This window comes from Rhinolophus hipposideros, assembly GCF_964194185.1.
Source record: "Rhinolophus hipposideros genome assembly, chromosome: 14".
NCBI lineage: Eukaryota > Metazoa > Chordata > Mammalia > Chiroptera > Rhinolophidae > Rhinolophus > Rhinolophus hipposideros.
Window position 1 is genome coordinate 21981722 of NC_138060.1, and position 18593 is coordinate 22000314.

At 41.8% G+C, this 18593-nt stretch overlaps 1 protein-coding gene across 10 annotated transcripts in view; it reads left to right on the forward strand.

Moving 5' to 3' along the window:
• The first annotated feature begins 8740 nt into the window (after window positions 1-8740).
• The window catches only part of GRM7 (glutamate metabotropic receptor 7), an 822860-nt gene continuing 813007 nt past the window's right edge, over window positions 8741-18593 (forward strand). For 5 of the 10 annotated variants that reach the window (XR_013994860.1, XR_013994861.1, XR_013994862.1 and 2 more), the window contains exon 1: window positions 8746-9629. Coding sequence is in view for 7 of the 10 variants with exons in the window: in XM_081071754.1 (XP_080927880.1) it covers window positions 9111-9629 (519 nt within the window). In the remaining 3 variants the exon portion in view is untranslated. Of the gene's footprint in view, window positions 9630-18593 lie in introns of all 10 variants that reach the window. The other 5 variants (XM_081071752.1, XM_081071758.1, XM_081071753.1 and 2 more) reach the window with 4 other exon arrangements.

The following is an 18593-nucleotide window of genomic DNA, read 5'->3' on the forward strand; positions in this document are numbered from 1 at the left end:
TTGTCAATTTTTTGATATAAAATTTTTCATGACATTTCCTTATTCTTTTCAAGATTCTAAGATCTAGAATGATGTTACTTTTTTATATTGGTCATTGCCCTCTTCTTTCTTTTTTTCCTAATTTATCCAGCTAGACATTTTCAATTTTACTAATCTTTATAAGGAAAGACTTGATATTATTGATTTTTCTCTCTTTTCTATTTTAATGATTTATTTTTTTATTCTTTCTACTTACTGTGCATTTCATTTATTTTTTCCAGTTTCTAATGCAGTTTAGACGATTGAATTAAATATATATATATATATATATATATATATATATATATATATATATACATATTTTTTTTAATATAAGGATTTAAGCCATAAATCTCTCCCTAAAATCTGCTTTAGCTACACTCAACAAAATTCGACAGGCTGTTTTTGTTATCAGTCATTTAAAAATACACTCTAATTTATCCAGATATTTTTGTTTGAACTGTGAATTATTTGGAAGTGTATTATTTAATTTTCAAATATTAGGGGATTTTCCCGATACTATTTTGCTATTGATTTGTAAGTTGATGCCATTGTTATCAGGATGAGTTCAATACTTTTAAATACATTGAAACTTGTATGGAACAATATAGGGTCTATCTTAAACAGTTTTGTGTTTCTTCAAGTTCATCGATCTTTTCTTTTGCACTGTGCAACTGCTATTACTACACACATGCAGTAAATTTCAGATAATGCATTTTTCAGCCTCTAGACATTCCATTTGGTTCTGTTTATATATTCCTCTTCATTATATTTATGTTTTCCTCAAATTCTTCAACATTTTACCCTAGCTGCTTATATTTGTTGTTTTTTGCTGTTGTTTTGTTTTGTTTTTGCTGTATCACGAACTACCACAAATTAGTGGCTTAAAATAGCACTCATGTTATACTCCACATCCCGTGACTATACATATATATATATATATATATATATATATATATATATATATATATATATGTAAATTACAGTTGGCATTCAATATTATTCAGCTTCAGCTTCAGGTGTACAGCACAGTGGTCATACATTGTAGTAGTCAGGCATCCACACCATCCATGAAGTAGCCTTAGGAAAACAAAAAACAAACAAACAAAAAAAACACTCATTTATCTCACAGATACTCAGAAGTGTCGGCAAGCTCATCTGGGTTCTCTCCGGAGGCTCTCATAGGCTGAAGTCAAAGTGTCAGCCAGGCTGGGCTGTTATCTAGAGGCTCTGGGGAAGAATCCACTTCCAGACTTATTTAAGTTATTAGCAGAATTCACTTCCTGTAACTGGAGGGCTGACGTCACGGTCTTCTTATAGGCTGTCATCCATGGGCCAGCCAGCTGCTAGGGTCACACTTTCAGGTCCTTCCATATGGTTTCCTCCCTCTCAGCTATGGAGAACCTCACTGATGTCAAATCCCTCTCACACTTAGAATCTTTCTGACTTACTCTTCCTTCCAGCCAAAGAAAAGTCTCTGCATTTAAAGGACTTATGTGATTAGGTTAGGCTCACCTAGATAATCACTCTCAGAATAAGCTGGTAAATAACCTTAATTACATCTGCAAAACCTCTTTCAACATGTAATATAATATGATCATGGGGGCTATTTTAGAACTCTGTGTACCACGCTGTTTTATTGTATCTGTCTGCTGATTCCAAAACCTGTTACATCTGTTTTTATTGACTACTTTTTCACCTGCCATTTCACATGCCTTATAATTTTTATTGTACTCTGTACAGTGTAAATGTAATGTGGTGCTGTGTCTGCATTTCACTTTCTGTAAAAAGTATTAAATTTTGTTTTGGAAGTCATTGACTTACTTGCAGATCATCTCGATCCTTCTGGGGTTTGTTTTTAAGACATTTTAGGGTTGATATTTAGCCCTAATATTAAACTGTAACATTTTTGGATCTCTACTAAATGTTCTGACTATTCAACAATTTCTCTCCCCTCTGAAGGCTCTGAACTCCAATGTCTCCCAGCCCAGTGTAATCTCTGTTAGTTTCCCAACAGTTGGTACTTTCCTGGGGCCCCAGCTTCCCATCCTATGTTTTCACAGTTTATTGTGGAGCCAAAACTCAAGGGACCACATGCAAATTTCTTGTTCTCTTTCTTTCTGTAAATACTCTATTGTACTCTTTTCTGCACATTATAGCCTCCTTTGCCTCAACCCTGATCTCTGTCTCCTCACATTAGCCAACACACCATGCTCAGCTTGGGTCTGAAAAATAGCACCAGACAAAAAGTCAGGTCATTCACAGGGCTCTCCTTGTTAGTTCCCCTTCTTCAATGATCACCATCCCGAGCTGCTGGTTGCCAATGTTTAATATAGCCTGTCTAATTTTCTAATTATTGGCAATAAGAGGGAGAGTCTGGGACCAATTTCTCCATCATGACTAGAAGCAGTGGTCCTCAATTCAGACTGATTGGCTGAATGAATGTCTACAAGAGTGTAGATGCTAAATTCTCCCCACAGAAATGAGACTTGATCCCAAGTTTATGCTTTTGCTTTTTTATGGTTTGTGTGTGTGTGGGGGGTGGGGTGGGGGGGGAATACTGAGTGACTGAAGAATCAAAATATTATAGGATAAGGAATTTGTATAACTAAGATACTAGCATCAATTTGTGTTACGTAATTTCAATGCAGATATGATCATGTGAAATGGTCCCAAAGAATCAAGCCTTGCAAAAAAAAACATGAGTAATTAACCTAAGGAATATTGTTTGACTATAATGAGGTGTGGATGTTGGTCTCATAAGACATATTAAGACAGAACTGTCCAATATTTTGAACATTTAAAAAATAGATCTATAACATCTCTGTTGATTATGTTGAAAGATACAAAAGATCATTTGGATGGCCATGTTTAGATATTGTGAAAATACAGCTCTTATAAAATATAAAATACTCAACTAATATTTATTGAATCAAATCATACCTCAGTCGATTGGGCTAAAGGGTATATAGATATCACAGTGAAAGGGATACTTGGGAACCAGAAAAGAAGATATGCCTTCGGCTCACTCAGATGAGTTGTTGAACTTGAGCTTGATTCAGGCAGGTATTGTGTTTGGCAGTTTCAGGGTTTAGGGGTAGGGAGCCATCTGGTTGGGAGTGACAGCTCAGTTACTGCAGCAGGACATGATATAGGTAGAGAGTCCTGACAAAGACAAGGCAGCTTGTGTGGGACCCTAAGGTATAGTAGAGAGATATTCATAGCGACATGAAGTCCTAGATGGCTGATTGAGAACAGACACACCCTACCTCTAGTATGTACTGTGCATGCAAGTATGGTGAGGGGCAGAAAGCAGGAATTGGATAAATCAGTACCTACGGTTCACTGGACATACCTTGAACGTGCTTCACCCAGGAGGAATAATACTAGAAACACTCTGCTGCTAGTGATCAGTGTCTAATACACAGAGAGGCAATAGAGTATAGTAGTTAGATACATGATTACTGAACTTAGACATGGGTGTCAGCTCTGCCTCTGTACCCAAAAGCCCGGTGGCAGAGTGGAAGAAAGATATACTTTGGAGACTTTCTGGCTTCAAATCTGAGTTCTGGTGCTTCCCAGCTTTATGTCCTTGTCAAGTCTCTTAAAAACTCTGTGCCTCAATTTCTCCATCTGAAAACTAGAGGTGATGATAATACTACCTACCCTCCATGTGTTGGGGATTAAGTAAATCCTCCCTTTATTATGAGGATTAAAGAAAATCAGCCTGTGTAAACCATTGGAGCAGTACCTAGGGCATAGTAAGTGCCAGATAAGTGTTAGCTATTATAATTATTTCTTGTGTAAAATGACAATAAGAACAATAATAGTACCTCTTTTATAGGTTTGATGCGGAGATTAAATGAGTCACCACCTATAAACTGCCCATTCTAGTGCCTAACAAACAGTAGGTGCTCAATGCAAAAAGAATAAACCTCACACATTTGTCATGGTTAATTCAAGAAATCCATGAGGTTCAACCAGCAGGTTGAAATGCCTGCATTGCCCATAGGTCTCGAGAATACAATGGCGTGATTATTCCCAATGATAAAGCAAACTCCTTAACTTTAGAATTGCTACTAACTTTAGACAGGCAAAATACTATACCCTATATATTTCATGGGTTACATGTAAAAACCAATACTATTGCTATAGTTCTTATGAGATGATCATAAATTGTGTTTTAAGAAAATTTTAAAAATCCATCAGTTATACTCAAGCCTTCTTCATTTTTAATTTTGCTTTCCACTCTACTGGTCATTTGCAGTCACTGTCATTTGATATCATTATGTTCAAGGTCTGGATTCACATTAAGAGCTAACTCTAAGACTATTACACTTCATGCCACAGAGTTCTAAACTTTCTGTAGCTCATTTTCATGGGATCTGAGAATCAGTAGCTGTTTTTCTTTTAATTATCTGCTTAACTTTATCAGTAACAATCTAAATTAGCATCCTCAATTTTGAGAGCCCCTACTCAAATGAATTACTAGCTTAAGCAAATGATGGAATGTATTTGGGTGTCAAAAATTTAACGTTCAAAGCCGAACGCAAAGTCAGGCATTGCTGGATCCAGGGTGTCAGATGAACTCCTCAGGGCTCCACTTTTCTCTGTGTCTTTGGTCTGCTCCCAGGTGGGTTGATTTTATACTCACTCAGGCTTTATTCATGGGATCAGGAAATATATACTGGGTAAGTGACACCAGATGTCAACTACAAATAAGTATGACAGGAAAATAAAATAGATGGAATAGAATATCTTTTCTCTAGAATATATTTTCTCTTTTTCTCTCTTTCTCTCCAAGAAAAAGTGACCTCCATGCAGTGGTGCAAGTTAAATGTAAGACTATGGGGAGAAAGCTGTGGATGAGGACCTACATGAAAGATGGAACAATAGCCAGAGTGTATCAGTAGCAGGCGTAGCAGCAGTTAAGGAGGACAACTTTGTAAATTACAAATTGGATTTAAACAGAGAGGGAATTAGAAGTGGAGCCATTATTGTCTTCAGAAGAGGAGGGACAAAGTAAAACAACAAAGAAAATAAATAAAACTGAGATGATTATGAAAACACAATCCTAAGAATATAAATTAGGACTGAGCTCTTAACTTTCCTTATACATTTTCAGTAATTCCTTTGTGAGGTCAGATTAATAACTACACAGACCCAAGCCTGTGAACACATTTTATAATGGACCGTCTTTCTGCCTAAAACTAGATTCTCCTCCAATTAAATAGGACACTAGAAAAATGACTGGCCGAGTTTTAGATTAACCATTTTTACACAAACGTTTTCCATTCACAAATCTCAAAAAAACAAATACTGTGTCCCTATTGTACACTGTGACTAAAATTATAAAGATGAATTAGATAACATATGTGCTGGATGTTTGTAGGTTTTGCAAGCTCAGTATCAATTTCCCATTTATCTGGTAACAGATCACCCTTTCTATTTGGTTCAGGTGATGCTAATGCCTGGCTTTGCCTTCCTCAGCCAGTCTATGGCAACGGCCCCAGTTATTGCTCCAGGAACGAACATTTGACTCAGGAAGAACCAATGAATACCTTCCTTTAGAGTTGACCAAGAGTGTTCAACTTAGAGCATTTCAATCTTATGCAATTTCCGTAAAACAGAATAATTTCTAAATGTACTAATTATAATTTACACTCTAGAAACTGCATGCCGTGACAAAGAGGACAGCAATTTATCTGCCATCATTTCTGCTCCGCCACTTTACATTTCAGTCACTGTCAGATAAAGGCGGTGGGGAATGGCAAAACCAGTTCTGATTCATTCAACACATGAGTGCTCCTTAGGTACAAAACATCATTCTAAACATCATCTGGGAGAAATGATAATTAATACCCAGCCCTTACCCTCAAGGATCTTACAACTTGGCAGGGGAAATAAGACATGCGCACAGATGACTGCGATGAAAAGAAGGTAATGATTGCTGCCAGATGTTTGGGGAGAATGAGCAAAGCAAAGGGAGAACACAAAATAAGGCAATATTCAATAGTCAGCCAAGACATATTTATTGAGCAATCACCAGGTATGAAATGGAAATGGAAGAGTAGAACATGGATCCAGATATAAACTGGAAAAAAATTGAGTGACAATACTTAAGACCCATCTCTCCAAATATTTTTTTTGTCACCAAGTTTCTAACAAATAGTCTTAAATTTAAAACTTAGGATATAGTCTCTGTCAAACACAGCTTGAGGCACCAATGTTTAAATATTGGGATCATAGTATTTGTCTTCCCAAGTATGCCTTTCTGTTGCTTTGTTTGCTTCTTTTACTCTTTCCAAATTAACTGATGCTACCTTAACAAGTTGTCTATTTCAGCTGTTCTGCTCTTTTTGATCTGGTGTATTAGAACAAGTGAATTAAAAGAGGATCTTTTTGTCTTCAAACAATAGAAAGAAAATACTATATAACGGAAAAAACCCAGAGGCAATCTTTCAGGCAAGGAGGAATCCAGGAGTTCAAATGTTGTAATCAGGCCCCACCTATCTCTACCCCCATTCTCTCTTTCTCTTCCTTCTCCCTCTCTTGTATCTTTTATCATGGGAAACATCTCCTTGTTTATGTGGAAACTCCTGGCACACAGGCTTATTCTCCTCTCAGCCCAAGGACTGGCAGGAAGGAGTGGGCCATCACAGTATAATGCAAGGTGAGCACGTGCATAACAGGGCATCCCATCTGAGAGTCACTGATAATCACATTGTGTACAACAGTAGATTAGTATATTAACTGCAGCACTGTTTTCTAGAACATAGCAGTACATGTTATGTTCTTACAAATTAGAATTAGAATAGTATAACATTTTCCAAATGATATAAAGTGTTTGAGGATGGTGAGAGTAGAGGGGGATTTTTTCTCTAACTCATGCACAGATTGTCTGTTGGCGACTGGTAACCCTGTGTGACTATCCTGGTTACTGCAGCAAGGTCCAGGGATTAGCCCTTGATGGCTCTCATTGGGTTCCATCTCCATCCTTGAACATATTATGACAGTAGCTAGAAGGACCCCATGCTTTGAGTAGCCAAGGCTGAACGATGGGAAGTGGCATCTGTTTCTCTCAAACCTCAAGTTTTGAAATGTGGAGGAAGGGCACATCCAAAAATAAATTAATGGACTGGACTGTCCTTAGAAGAAAGAGGACTAGATGGTGGGCAAGGAACTACAAAAAGTCCTGTATACCAGGACACGTTTGTGATGTTCTTTGAATAGCAAACAACTGGTCTGCTACACATACAGCAACAGAGCATATTGGCCTAAAAAGAGCACCATGGCCAAAGGGATATGGCCTATTTTAATAGAGGAGTTGAGAGTTAAAAGATAATTTGGAGAGCATCCAATTCAATCTCATCGTTTTACAGATGGGAAATCTAAAACCCAGACAGGGAAATAGAAATGCGAAGGATACACAGCTACTAGGTGGTAGAGACAAGCAACCACTTCTCTGATTTTTTTGGTGTGTGTGTGTGTGTGTGTGTGTGTGTGTGTGTGTGTGTGTGTATGTGTACAAGGACTTTTTTGGGGGGGTACAGTAGTAAGAACAACAAAAAGTAGAGTCTTGTTTCTGGTTTTCTCTCACCCTCAAGTCCATGCACTAGAGTTTTGCTGCCCTCCAACAGAAAGCGTCAGGAAGAGTTAACCTCCGAGTCCACTCTGACCCCCTAGGACAAAGACATCACCTTTCCTAGGGTCACTTGTTGCTTTAATGGACCAAGTTCGGGCTGTGCTTGCAGGAGAGGACACTTTTGAAAAACAGCTTCCTAATTGCACTGCAACCAACTCTGGTTATCCTGATTTTGCCCCCAAATCTCCAGCCAAAGAAAAGAGAGGAAGGCATTCTGAATCATTGAAGAGACTTCTGTCTGCCCTTCTTTCTTCCTCCTACTATCACCTCTTTCCTGCTGTTTCCTGCCCTGGAAAACCTGTCATCAGCCCAGAAGCATCTCTGGAAATGGGTAGGAGGGCGCCTTACACCTGTCAGTGTCAGAGGAGAAACTGCTCTGCAGAGGTCTCAGTTGTTCCATCTCTTGAGAGGAAAGAAAGAAAAGGGTCAAGTCCAGGCTTTCCATCACAGATTAGCTGGCGATGGTGGTGAGTTAGTTCATCTGGCTCTGGCCCCAGTAACTCCCGAAGAGCAAGAATGTACTCCCATTCCTAACGTTTCTTGTTTGGGTGTTTCCTTACGGGGTAGCCCAGTTCCTGGCCCTGGAGAAGTCGCTGGGTAAAGGTTCTTTAAGTCATGGGTCAGGCTCCTCTGTGTATGTATGTTCTTTTTTTTTTTTTTAGGAAAAACTGGCACTGGCGGATCAGCAGCAGAGACTAGGGTCTTCCCGATCCCCTCCATCACTGCTCTTTCACCTTAAGACTCCCTGGCGTTCTCCCGGAGCTGAGAGCCTGGACTCTGGACCTCAGGCTTGGGAGCGGTCAGAATCATCCCGGGGCTGATACCACCGGTGCCCGGGACGTGCGTATGTGCAGGCGGGCGAGCAAGAGGCTTCTACAGTGAGATGGGGACAAGAGCTCAGCCCTCGCCTGCGACCTGCAAGCCCTAGATTCCCCGGGGACCGAGAAACTCCCTATCGGAGGCGCTCCCCACCGCTGCCAGCCGCCCACCCGCACCCCCCTTACCTCAGCACGCAGCCCCTCCCTGCGTGATGATGCAAACCAGTGGGGAGGGCGGGCGCTGGAAAGGGTGGGGAGAGCCTGCGAGCGAGCGAGGGAGGGAGGGAGTGGGAGGAGGAGGAGGAGAGGGAGCCGAACGACCATTTAAAGCGATAGCAGTCCGTGCCCTCTCCCCAGTGTTGGGCTGTGGAAGAGTGCGAGCCGCCAGCCGGGGAGCGCGAGCGCGGCGCGCGGGCCGGCGAACCCGAGAGCGCTCGGAGCCCCAAGCTGGCAGGCGCCGCGGGACCCCCCATCCTCTCCGGCCGCCCGCGCCCGGGCGCCCCCACCCTCCGTGCCTGCAGGAGTTTTGGGTCTTCCCGGGAAGAGCTCACCCCAAGAAGCGCGGACCCCGGCGAGCCCGCCACGCTCTCCTTCAGCGCCGCCGCCGCCACCGCCGCAGCCGGAGCAGCATGGTCCAGCTGGGGAAGCTGCTCCGCGTCCTGACTTTGATGAAGTTCCCCTGCTGCGTGCTGGAGGTGCTCCTGTGCGCTCTGGCGGCGGCGGCACGCGGCCAGGAGATGTACGCCCCACACTCGATCCGGATCGAGGGGGACGTCACCCTCGGGGGGCTGTTCCCTGTGCACGCCAAGGGTCCCAGCGGAGTGCCCTGCGGCGACATCAAGAGAGAGAACGGGATCCACAGGCTGGAAGCGATGCTTTACGCCCTGGACCAGATCAACAGCGATCCCAACCTGCTGCCCAACGTGACGCTAGGCGCGCGGATCCTGGACACTTGTTCCAGGGACACTTACGCGCTCGAACAGTCGCTCACTTTCGTCCAGGCGCTCATCCAGAAGGACACCTCCGATGTGCGCTGCACCAACGGCGAGCCTCCGGTCTTCGTCAAGCCGGAGAAAGTAGTTGGAGTGATTGGGGCTTCGGGGAGTTCGGTCTCCATCATGGTAGCCAACATCCTGAGGCTTTTCCAGGTAGGGGGGGCGCTCCCTCCGGGGCAGAGCGGGACGTGGCTCCCTGCGCTCTTAATCCTAAAAACTGGTTTGGACTCCAGGGATGAGGGGTCAGGTTCGCCTTCGCGCATTTACACCCTGGAGATCCTGCCGAATCCCTCCCACCCCACCCGAGGAGGTACCTTCCCTGCTGGGTTCACTTCCCTTCCATCTCTCCCCTGTGCGCTCTCCACTCCATCAGGCTTGACTTCCTGGATTTATGGCCCCATTTATAAGAAGCAATATGCGAAAAACAAAGGCGATGATTTAAATGGGTTTGCATTAGGGTGAAATATGGTCCGAAAACAGGCTTGTAAAAGTGCCGGGTGAGAGCCGTTTAGGCGCATGGAATATGAAGGATGAGAAGACGCCTCGAACCTGGGCATTTCTCAACTCCTCAGCTTCCTTGGAAAAATTGGAGAAGAGCTTAGGGAGGCACTTCTTAAACCCGGGACTAGGTCTTCACCTACAATGAGGATTTCCTGACCTGTAGCCTGTCTCTGCGAGGGCAGGGGCGTAAGGCACGGGGACGCTCCGCAAGTGGGGGCGATGCCACCCTCAGATATGACCCCCCGGTGATCTGCTGTGGGCAAATGTTTGCACCGTCTAAATCGCATTTGCAGTCCCGCCACTGGCAGGAGGAGCTGGGCTATCAGCTTTCTGCTCCTGTCACTTCAGAGCCAGAGATGAGCTCATGCTAACTGCGAAACAAAATCGCTTTCGCCGCCTCCTCCCTCCGCCCGTCCTTTCCCACGACCTCCCTAACGCAGCCCCCCAAGCCCAATCCTAGGCCCCTAGGACGATTCCCGGAGCCATGCAAAAGGGCTTCTGGAGCGAGGCAGTGGGGTGCGCTGAGCAAGGCCTGGCGGTGCTGCTCCGGGCGCCGGAGGGCGACGGCAAAACGGGAGGAAGGCGGATGCGGGCAGCTGAGCGGTGGGCTCCACCGCAGTGCTCCCCCGCCACCGCTCCGCAGCCTCTGTCCCGTAGCTCCGGTGCTGCATTGGGTATAAATGGATAGCTTTGGGTTAAGAAATTGAGTTTCAGGGTCTGCGTGACTGTGGGTTGGTTCCCTTCTTGTTTCTCCGTGTGCCTCCCTATGTTTCTTTCTCTTTCTCCCTGCCCGTTTCCCCCTTTCAATTTTTGCCTTTCTTCTCCCTTTCTACCCCCACCCCCAAGTGTTTTGTTCATCTCCGCCTGGAGATGATCCTTTCCTAAGGTACAGCTCTCTCCATGGGTAATACCCATGCCCAAGTAATCTCTTCTCCAGATGTTTGGGCTGACTCTGGTGCCCTTATGCTCCCCATATCCAAAGAATCGGCACCCTATCAAGTGCTTTTCCCAAGGGTGCTGCGTTTCTGGAGGGGACTCCTTGTGAGAGTCAAGCTGTCATCACATCATCTCCCAGGAGTGTGAAGTTTGCTTTGCGTCAGAAGGTGGGGTGCCCTCCAAGGCTGCAACCTGGTATGGCCTCTTCTCTGAGCCTCCCTAATACCTCCTAAGTATGCCATCATGGAGAACCCTGGAGGTTGGCAAACCCAAAAGTGCTTTGGGGACAGCTTTCACTCTGAGTTGACGCTTTCAGGAGGAGCCTGGGTTGTTGTAAGCCAAACCCCAACACTTCCTTCATCTCTGATCTTAAAGCTAGACAAGTCAGGAGACAGTGCTGCAGGAGAGGATGAGGTCAGAGATCACCTGAGATGACTGGGGCAGTTCACCGGGTTTCCTGAGCTCTGGGGGTGGAAGATGTGTTTGGTTTAGCATTTTTATATTATTTTGCTGCCTGATTCTGTTTTCACTCCGAGATTGGTAGTACTGCAGATGGGGCTGGATGAAATAAGAGTGAAATGGTAAAGTCGAGAGAGAGATTGCAGACTAGGTTGGTGTTTGCTGAAAAGGATTCCAGGGGGAGCTGATTCCTCTTCTGGTGTGTGAACCTGAGAGCACCTGTGGGGATAGAAACAGCTTGCTTTACACTTAGTTCCCTCATTCCCTGGGCTGGGAAGGAAAGGAACCCAGTGTTAGCCAGTGTTAACAGTGTGGGTTGGGACCAAAACCATTCAGAGAAAGCACTGTCATTTTCCTCTAATTTGCAAATTGCAGTTATTCATGTTAGATTGAACAGCTGAGAGAAAAAAAGAGCCCCCAGTTTTCACCTGCATTTGTTGAGAAGAGACTGGTGGTTGGAGGAATGCACCAACTTGTAGCTTGTGCTGCAAGCTGAATATAACCATTGATGTGGGCATCCTGGTTAACCATTGCCCATGTTGGGCTATATAGTGGCCTTTTCTTCATGAGATCTTAGAGGCTCCTGGCATGCAAGTCCAATCCTGTTTCCCAGACTGTAAGCCTACAAAATAAATAGGGAGAGTAGTGGTACACAGACCCATTGTTCAAAGGCACGTGAGGGAGAGAGGAAAATAATAGTAGGTGAATCTTCTCTGGGATTGAAGCGTTCAGCTCAATTAAGATTGTCCTATAAAAAAGTAACTCCTCTAAATGATTGGATTCTTAGCGCTCCAGAGATTTGAGTTCTCTTTTCCCTGTCCCTGTGGGCTGCTGTGGGGACCATGCGAAACCTATCATTTGAGATAAAAATGTATAGTGAGATAAGCTTCTAGGCTAGGGGAAAGGCATACTTAGTGACTTAAAGGCAGGGTGAGTTAAGCGCTGGGACGGCAGGAGGGAGCAATGTAATAGTAGTAGATATAACGAATGCTGCTGCTGCCAGCAACGCCGGGAATGAAGTTCTTTCCTGACAGTCAGGACCTGGGCAAGAATGATTACTCAGATGTACATAGTGTCTATGACTTCAAATTCTCATGTTTGTTTTGGTTGTTGGTTTACTGGTGTACAGGCCAAAGATAAAGCTGAGCAAGTCTTCTCTCTCTCTCCTCTATATGCACCCTGAATGGGTTAGTAAGTAACATGTCACAGGACAGGGACCCTATGCAGTGGGTCTTTCAAATTCAGGAATTTGATGTTAATGGAATTAGTGTGTGGCCAGGGCTCCGCCAACTACAATTAAGTCACTGCAACTGCCCTGTAATGCGTTTTCAGCCTCAAAGAAGCCCGGGGAGGACTTTCTGGAGATTTGTTACTGAGTCTGTACAAAATAATACTCTCTAATGCTGAGAAAGATTAAATGTAAATGAATATTGACTGTGAGTAACGTATTTAAAAAAATAATCACAGAGTGAGGATGGCTTAAAGTGGAGAGCTTATGTAATAGGGTGCCCAGAGGCTAAATCTCCCCTGACCACTGTTTTATGGGCTCTAAATAAGATATATTATAGTGCAAAGTAATGGGAACATTTTTATTCAAGGTTTTCCTGTTATAGACTTGAGAGCAAATACTCAGAGAGTATAAATTACTCTTGCTACATCCTGACTCTGAGTGAACGATATTTCATGTGTAGTGTCATGGTTTAAGATATAGATTTGGAATTGAATGGCATCTGTTTCAGGATTTTTCCCCCAGAAGCAACTAGATGGAAAAAGTGGTCAACTTGACCCTTGCTGGAACATATCGGGAATCTAAACGTGTGGACCTTGTACCATAAGTGAAATGCATTTGTAAATTTGTAGATGTTTTCTTTCTCTCCATTGAAGCCTGAATATTATCTCAAACTCTTGGCAACAGTTTATATATAAGTGCCTAGTTTTCTTTCTTATTTCCTTTCTTTCTTATTATCTATCTATCTACCATCTATCTATTTATCTATCTTATGTAATTGGATAGAACTGGCACCTGGTATGGTGTGGTATTACTATAATAGATATTTTTTAAAGCAACTCTAACCTAATCTTTTTAAAATTTCATAAATATAGATGTCAGTGCCACTTGGAATAATCTCTATAACGATCTCTGCCTCCACATTTACTGTGTCTCAGGAAATTTACCTAACAGATGGTGAGTGGGCAATTTTTAAAGGGGCATTTTTTTTTTTAAAGGGCAGAGAGGGATGGAATAGAGATAGGCACGTACTATATTTGAAGATACCTCCACATGTATTTTATTGTACATACTCATACTATTAGGATGCATTTGGGCATGTTTTTCTTCAAGAACCATTGAAATAGAAGATGCTTTTAATTCAACTTTATAGACATTTAGAGATTAACAAATCATAAATGCTCTATTTTTTACATATATAGATTTTGTCATGGATTTAAAAGACCATAGCCAGATTATACAAAGTGTGTCATCGTCTCAATCCTGCCATTAATTAGCTGTGTTACCCTAACTAAGTCACTTAATTTTTCTAGGCCTCATTTTCCTCATCTGATTTTTTTTTCCTTTTTAAAAAAGTGTAGTTTCTAGAAGTCTCTAATCTCTTTGTGTCATAGTTTAGCGTGGAGAAAACCTACTCTTGTCAAAAACCCATGAAATTGTGTTTCCAGCTCCCACTTTGAACAGTTGAGTGAGTTTGGGGAACATTTTAAGGATATTTTTTCACACAGGCATCTTAGTTAATGTTAGTGTAGCTGATTTCCCATAATCAGACATTTCCCTTTTTCTTTTACCAGTGTGCTGCTTAGTAACATATATTAAGGCTGGTGATAAGGAAAATGACCTTCTAGGTCAGCTTACCACGTGATTATATGACACAGAGCAGAGAGTAAGAACTGTGGAGTTTATAGTGTCGGATAGAGCTTTCAGTATCCAGTGTCCTATCCCCTTCCATCTTGCAAAAACACCCGGCTTTTCTTTTGGGAAACTGACAAATAATGACATAGTGCCTCCTCCCTAACCCCAGGGGTGAATCATCTGATGGGCTCAAGCAAAGCAGATGATTGGTTCAGGTGTAGGCATCTGACCTTAGCTAGGCCTATCAGAATCCTCCCCAAGAATTTTCTGTCAGAGAAAAATGGGAAAATTGTCTCTTTTCTCTGGAATTTCTAAGCTGGGGAGATGTGACTCTGGGACTCCCAGTGGTCATGCATCACAAGAAAAGAATTTCTGTAGAAGAAAGTCCTGCCATGGTCAGTAGGGTCAGTGAGGGTGAGAGCTGGAGAGCCCTGTTGAGGTTCTGGCACTCCCCAGTCAACTAGGTCTGACTCTAACTGCATCCCTGAAGTTCTAGTACTTTTTTTTGTTGTTTGCTTGTTAAGATTTCCTTACACTATTTTGAGGTTTTGTTTTTTATTCAGCCATATGCAATTGAAAACATCATACTGAAAATAGCTGATTTCCTGTTTATGTAAGGTTCTCTGACTGGCATTCAAGTGAAAAATAATATCAGAGATTTTCTTTACTTTAGATATAATCCTTCTAACCAAGCTTGGGGATGCTCCAAACTTCACATCCTTTCCCACTTCTCCCAACATTCAGTGTTTTAGCTTTAAGCATTTGTGTTCACATCTTTCCCATCTGGATGCAGTTGAGAGAGAGAGAGAGCAAACACTTTCCGATGTAAACTACAGCCTATAGGCCTTCTATTTGGAAGCTTCAGAATCATACTTGGTTCCTTTCATTAAAGCAAATCTTTTGTTGATGTCCCCAGGGCACAGAAGCATTTTCATGGCATAATGGAATACAAAGTACATTAAACTGCTGGGTCACTCTACAGTAAGCATCAAGCCTAACTCTACTTCTTACCCCCTTTTACTTTAAATAAGCAAAAAAAATAAAAATAAAAATAAAAAAAAAGCTGTAAACACATTTTCCCAACAACTAAAATGCACATATGATTACTATTTAAGAGGACATTTATGCAACATATAGTCAGACTAATTAATTAATGGGTCTTTTGCCATTGGCACGGTAAATATATATGTTTTATGCACCTAATAAAAACACAAAACAATAAAACCTTTTTGCAGATAAATATCTATCTGAGACGAATACAGTGTCAACACAATTAATATTTTGGTATTTCCATGTTTGAGAGGTAACCTCCTTTTAACTATATTTACTACTAAACGTTTCTTGGATGGAGATTATAATGTCAAAAATAAAATATATGAGATTACAATGATACAGGACATGTATCTCATTTTAGGAGATCAGAAGTTCTAATTTCTTTTCAATACCAGTAGTAGTGGCCGTAATATTAATAATTTGAATCCTCACAGTGGGCCACTATGCTATGTACTATAAATACTTCAGTTTTTCAGTCCTGCAAAGGGCATATTGTCATTCCTATTATATAGCTGAAGAAAGTGATTCACAGAACCCCAAATCACATAGCAGGTAAGTGTCAAAGTCTAGATTCAACCTTAGAGTGGTCTGGCAATACCCAGGTTGTTCACTAAGCATACTGCTCAGTTGTTGCCCAAATGCAGAAATGTTTAAAATAATTATAGATTGACCAACCCTGAAGTAGTAGTGGCTTAAAGAAATCAAAGTTGCTGATTGCTTAATCACATCTGTTTACAGAAAGAAATAATATTTCATTTTAGTTCTAAAATAAGATTAAATCTTTAGGTCCATGTTAACTTGAACACAGAAATCCTTTACTTCCAAATGAAAGGTGCTTGTTCTCTGTTGTTCACTGGGTAGCCCTGTGCACAGGCAATAAACATATGGTAGGCTTTTTGTTCAAATAAATGAGAAAATATGTTTCTCTTTGTCTTGATTCAGTGCCCATCATTGTGGACTATGATGGCTCCTCCTGAACTTTATTTCATTCAAGCCACTCTTTCTACAAACCTCAAGTGGGAAAATCCATCATTCAGATATATGGGCAAAGTGAGAGGACTGTATTAATACAATTGTGGAAAGTCAAGTTGACAGCACAGGAAATGCATCCTAATAAACACATTAATGTTTGTGTGGGCCGTAGAATGAGGGGTAGGAGAATTTTCAACTTAATGGATTATTTTGCCTGTTGCTATAAAAGTGCTGCAGTTGTAATAGTTTTATAATTGGTCATTTACAGAATTCTCCATCTCTGGGTGTTGTGTTTTCTCCATTTTGCGGCTGCTGATTCTCTTAGTCTTGATGGAAAATAGCAAGGAAGCCACTTTAAAGGGCTCAGCCTGCTCTTGTCCATTATTGTTTAGATGTATATATTCCTATTTGTTAAAATACTATTAAAACATTTTTATCATGTTTTAAAATGGACTGTGTTCTGAAGGTATTAGTACAAGCAGACATAATGGGGGATGTTTTCTAGTAGGAAACACACTTCTATCAAAGGATTTCACCAGAATTTTCATGTAGGGGTTAAGAATCAAATTGTGGAGTTAGACCTGAATTTAAATTCATATACCAAGCACTTATTACCTGTCTGACTCTGATCAAGCAAGTACCAACCTCTCATCAATTTCCTTATCTTTGAAACTGGAATAGTAAAATATACCTGCCTAATAGAATCATTGTAAGGATTGAATGGAATATGTGTGGAAATAGTTTAGCACGGCGTTTAGCATGTGATGAGTGTTCAATACATTTATAAGTTATTATTTCATTATTATTATGCTATCATTAAATATTATTGCCTAAATGTCACTATTGCTAAATTTGCTACAAAATTACTACAATCACGCTGGATTCAACTTTTCTCTTTCTTTTGTTTAAATGGAAAACGTATATACAGAGAGAGAGAAAGAGAACACTTTAGGGATACTATTCAGTGGAATGAGAATTTCCATGGCACTGATTAAGGCAAATCATGAATTCCATGGACCTAAGATAGCAGAGAGGCTAAGAGAAGAGAAGTGGGCTTTAAGGTTAGTCAGCCGCAAGTTTGAGTTCTGTTGTGATCCTTTTCTATCTGCACAACCTTAAGGAAGTTACTTAAATTTTTGAGCTTAACTAGTAGTTTCCTTATCTTTTATTTTTCCCAGAAATATTTATTAGACATCCCCTGTGTACTGTTCTACATGCTTGGACATATCAGTGAATAAAATAGACAAGAGCTCTCTCTTTCTCTCTCTCTGTCTCTCTGTCTCTCTCTCTCTCTCTCTCTGTCTCTCTCTCTCTCTCTCTCTCTCAGCTTACACTGTCATGTGGAAACAGATGGATGTTATAAATAACTCCTATGGTATGTTAGACGTTGACGAGTGCTATGGCATATGGAAAAGAATCAGAAGCACTGAAAAATATTGGACTTGGAGTGCTGGAGGGTGTACAGGTGGGTTCTCATTCTAAATAGGGTAGTCAGGGTGGATTTCATGAGGTGATATTTGCCCAAAGACTTGAAGTGAAGAACTTGTCAGAGAGGATTTGGGGAAGACCACTCCCTGAGAGCAGGAGTGGCCAGTGTCAAAACTCTAAGGCAGAAATATGCTTATGCCTGGCAGGTTGGAGGGATGTAAAGGAGTCCGTGATGGCTGAGTAAGTTATTGGAGAGGAAGGGGCAGCAGGGCTTGAGGTCAGAGAAGTGATGGGGGAGGTCCTTGGAGGTCATCACAAGCATTTTGTTTTTTACTCTAACCACAGGCAGCCAGTGGTAGGATTGTAGCACAGGTGTGACATGATCTGCCTCTTGTTTTAAAATATTAACTCCATCTGTGGTATTTAGGGTAGGGGGAAAGAGTGGAGTCAGGGAGAAAATCAGGAAGCGATTACTGGTGTTTTCAAGATAGATGGAGGTTTGCGCCAGGAGGTTAGCAGCAGATGTTCCAAGAAGTGGCACATTTGGAAGGTTGCAAGAGCATTTCCAAAGAATTGAATGTGAGGTGTGGAAGGAAGAAGTGGGACAGGAGTGAATCCAAGATTTGGGGCCTGGGCAACTGGAAAGGTGAAGTTACTATCACCTGAAATGGAAAGGGCTCTTGGAGAAGCACTTTTGGGGATAAAAGATCAGTTTTGGAGATATAAAATTTGAGATGTTTTCATGACATCTAAGTAGAGATGTTGAACACACAAGTGTATATACAAGTCTGCAGTTCTAAAGAAAGGTCTAGACTAGAGGTGTATTTTAATAAAATGAAGATACTAAGAATGATTACATGAAAGTGTCATTATAAAGATTAAATGAGGTAATGCAATTAACGCTG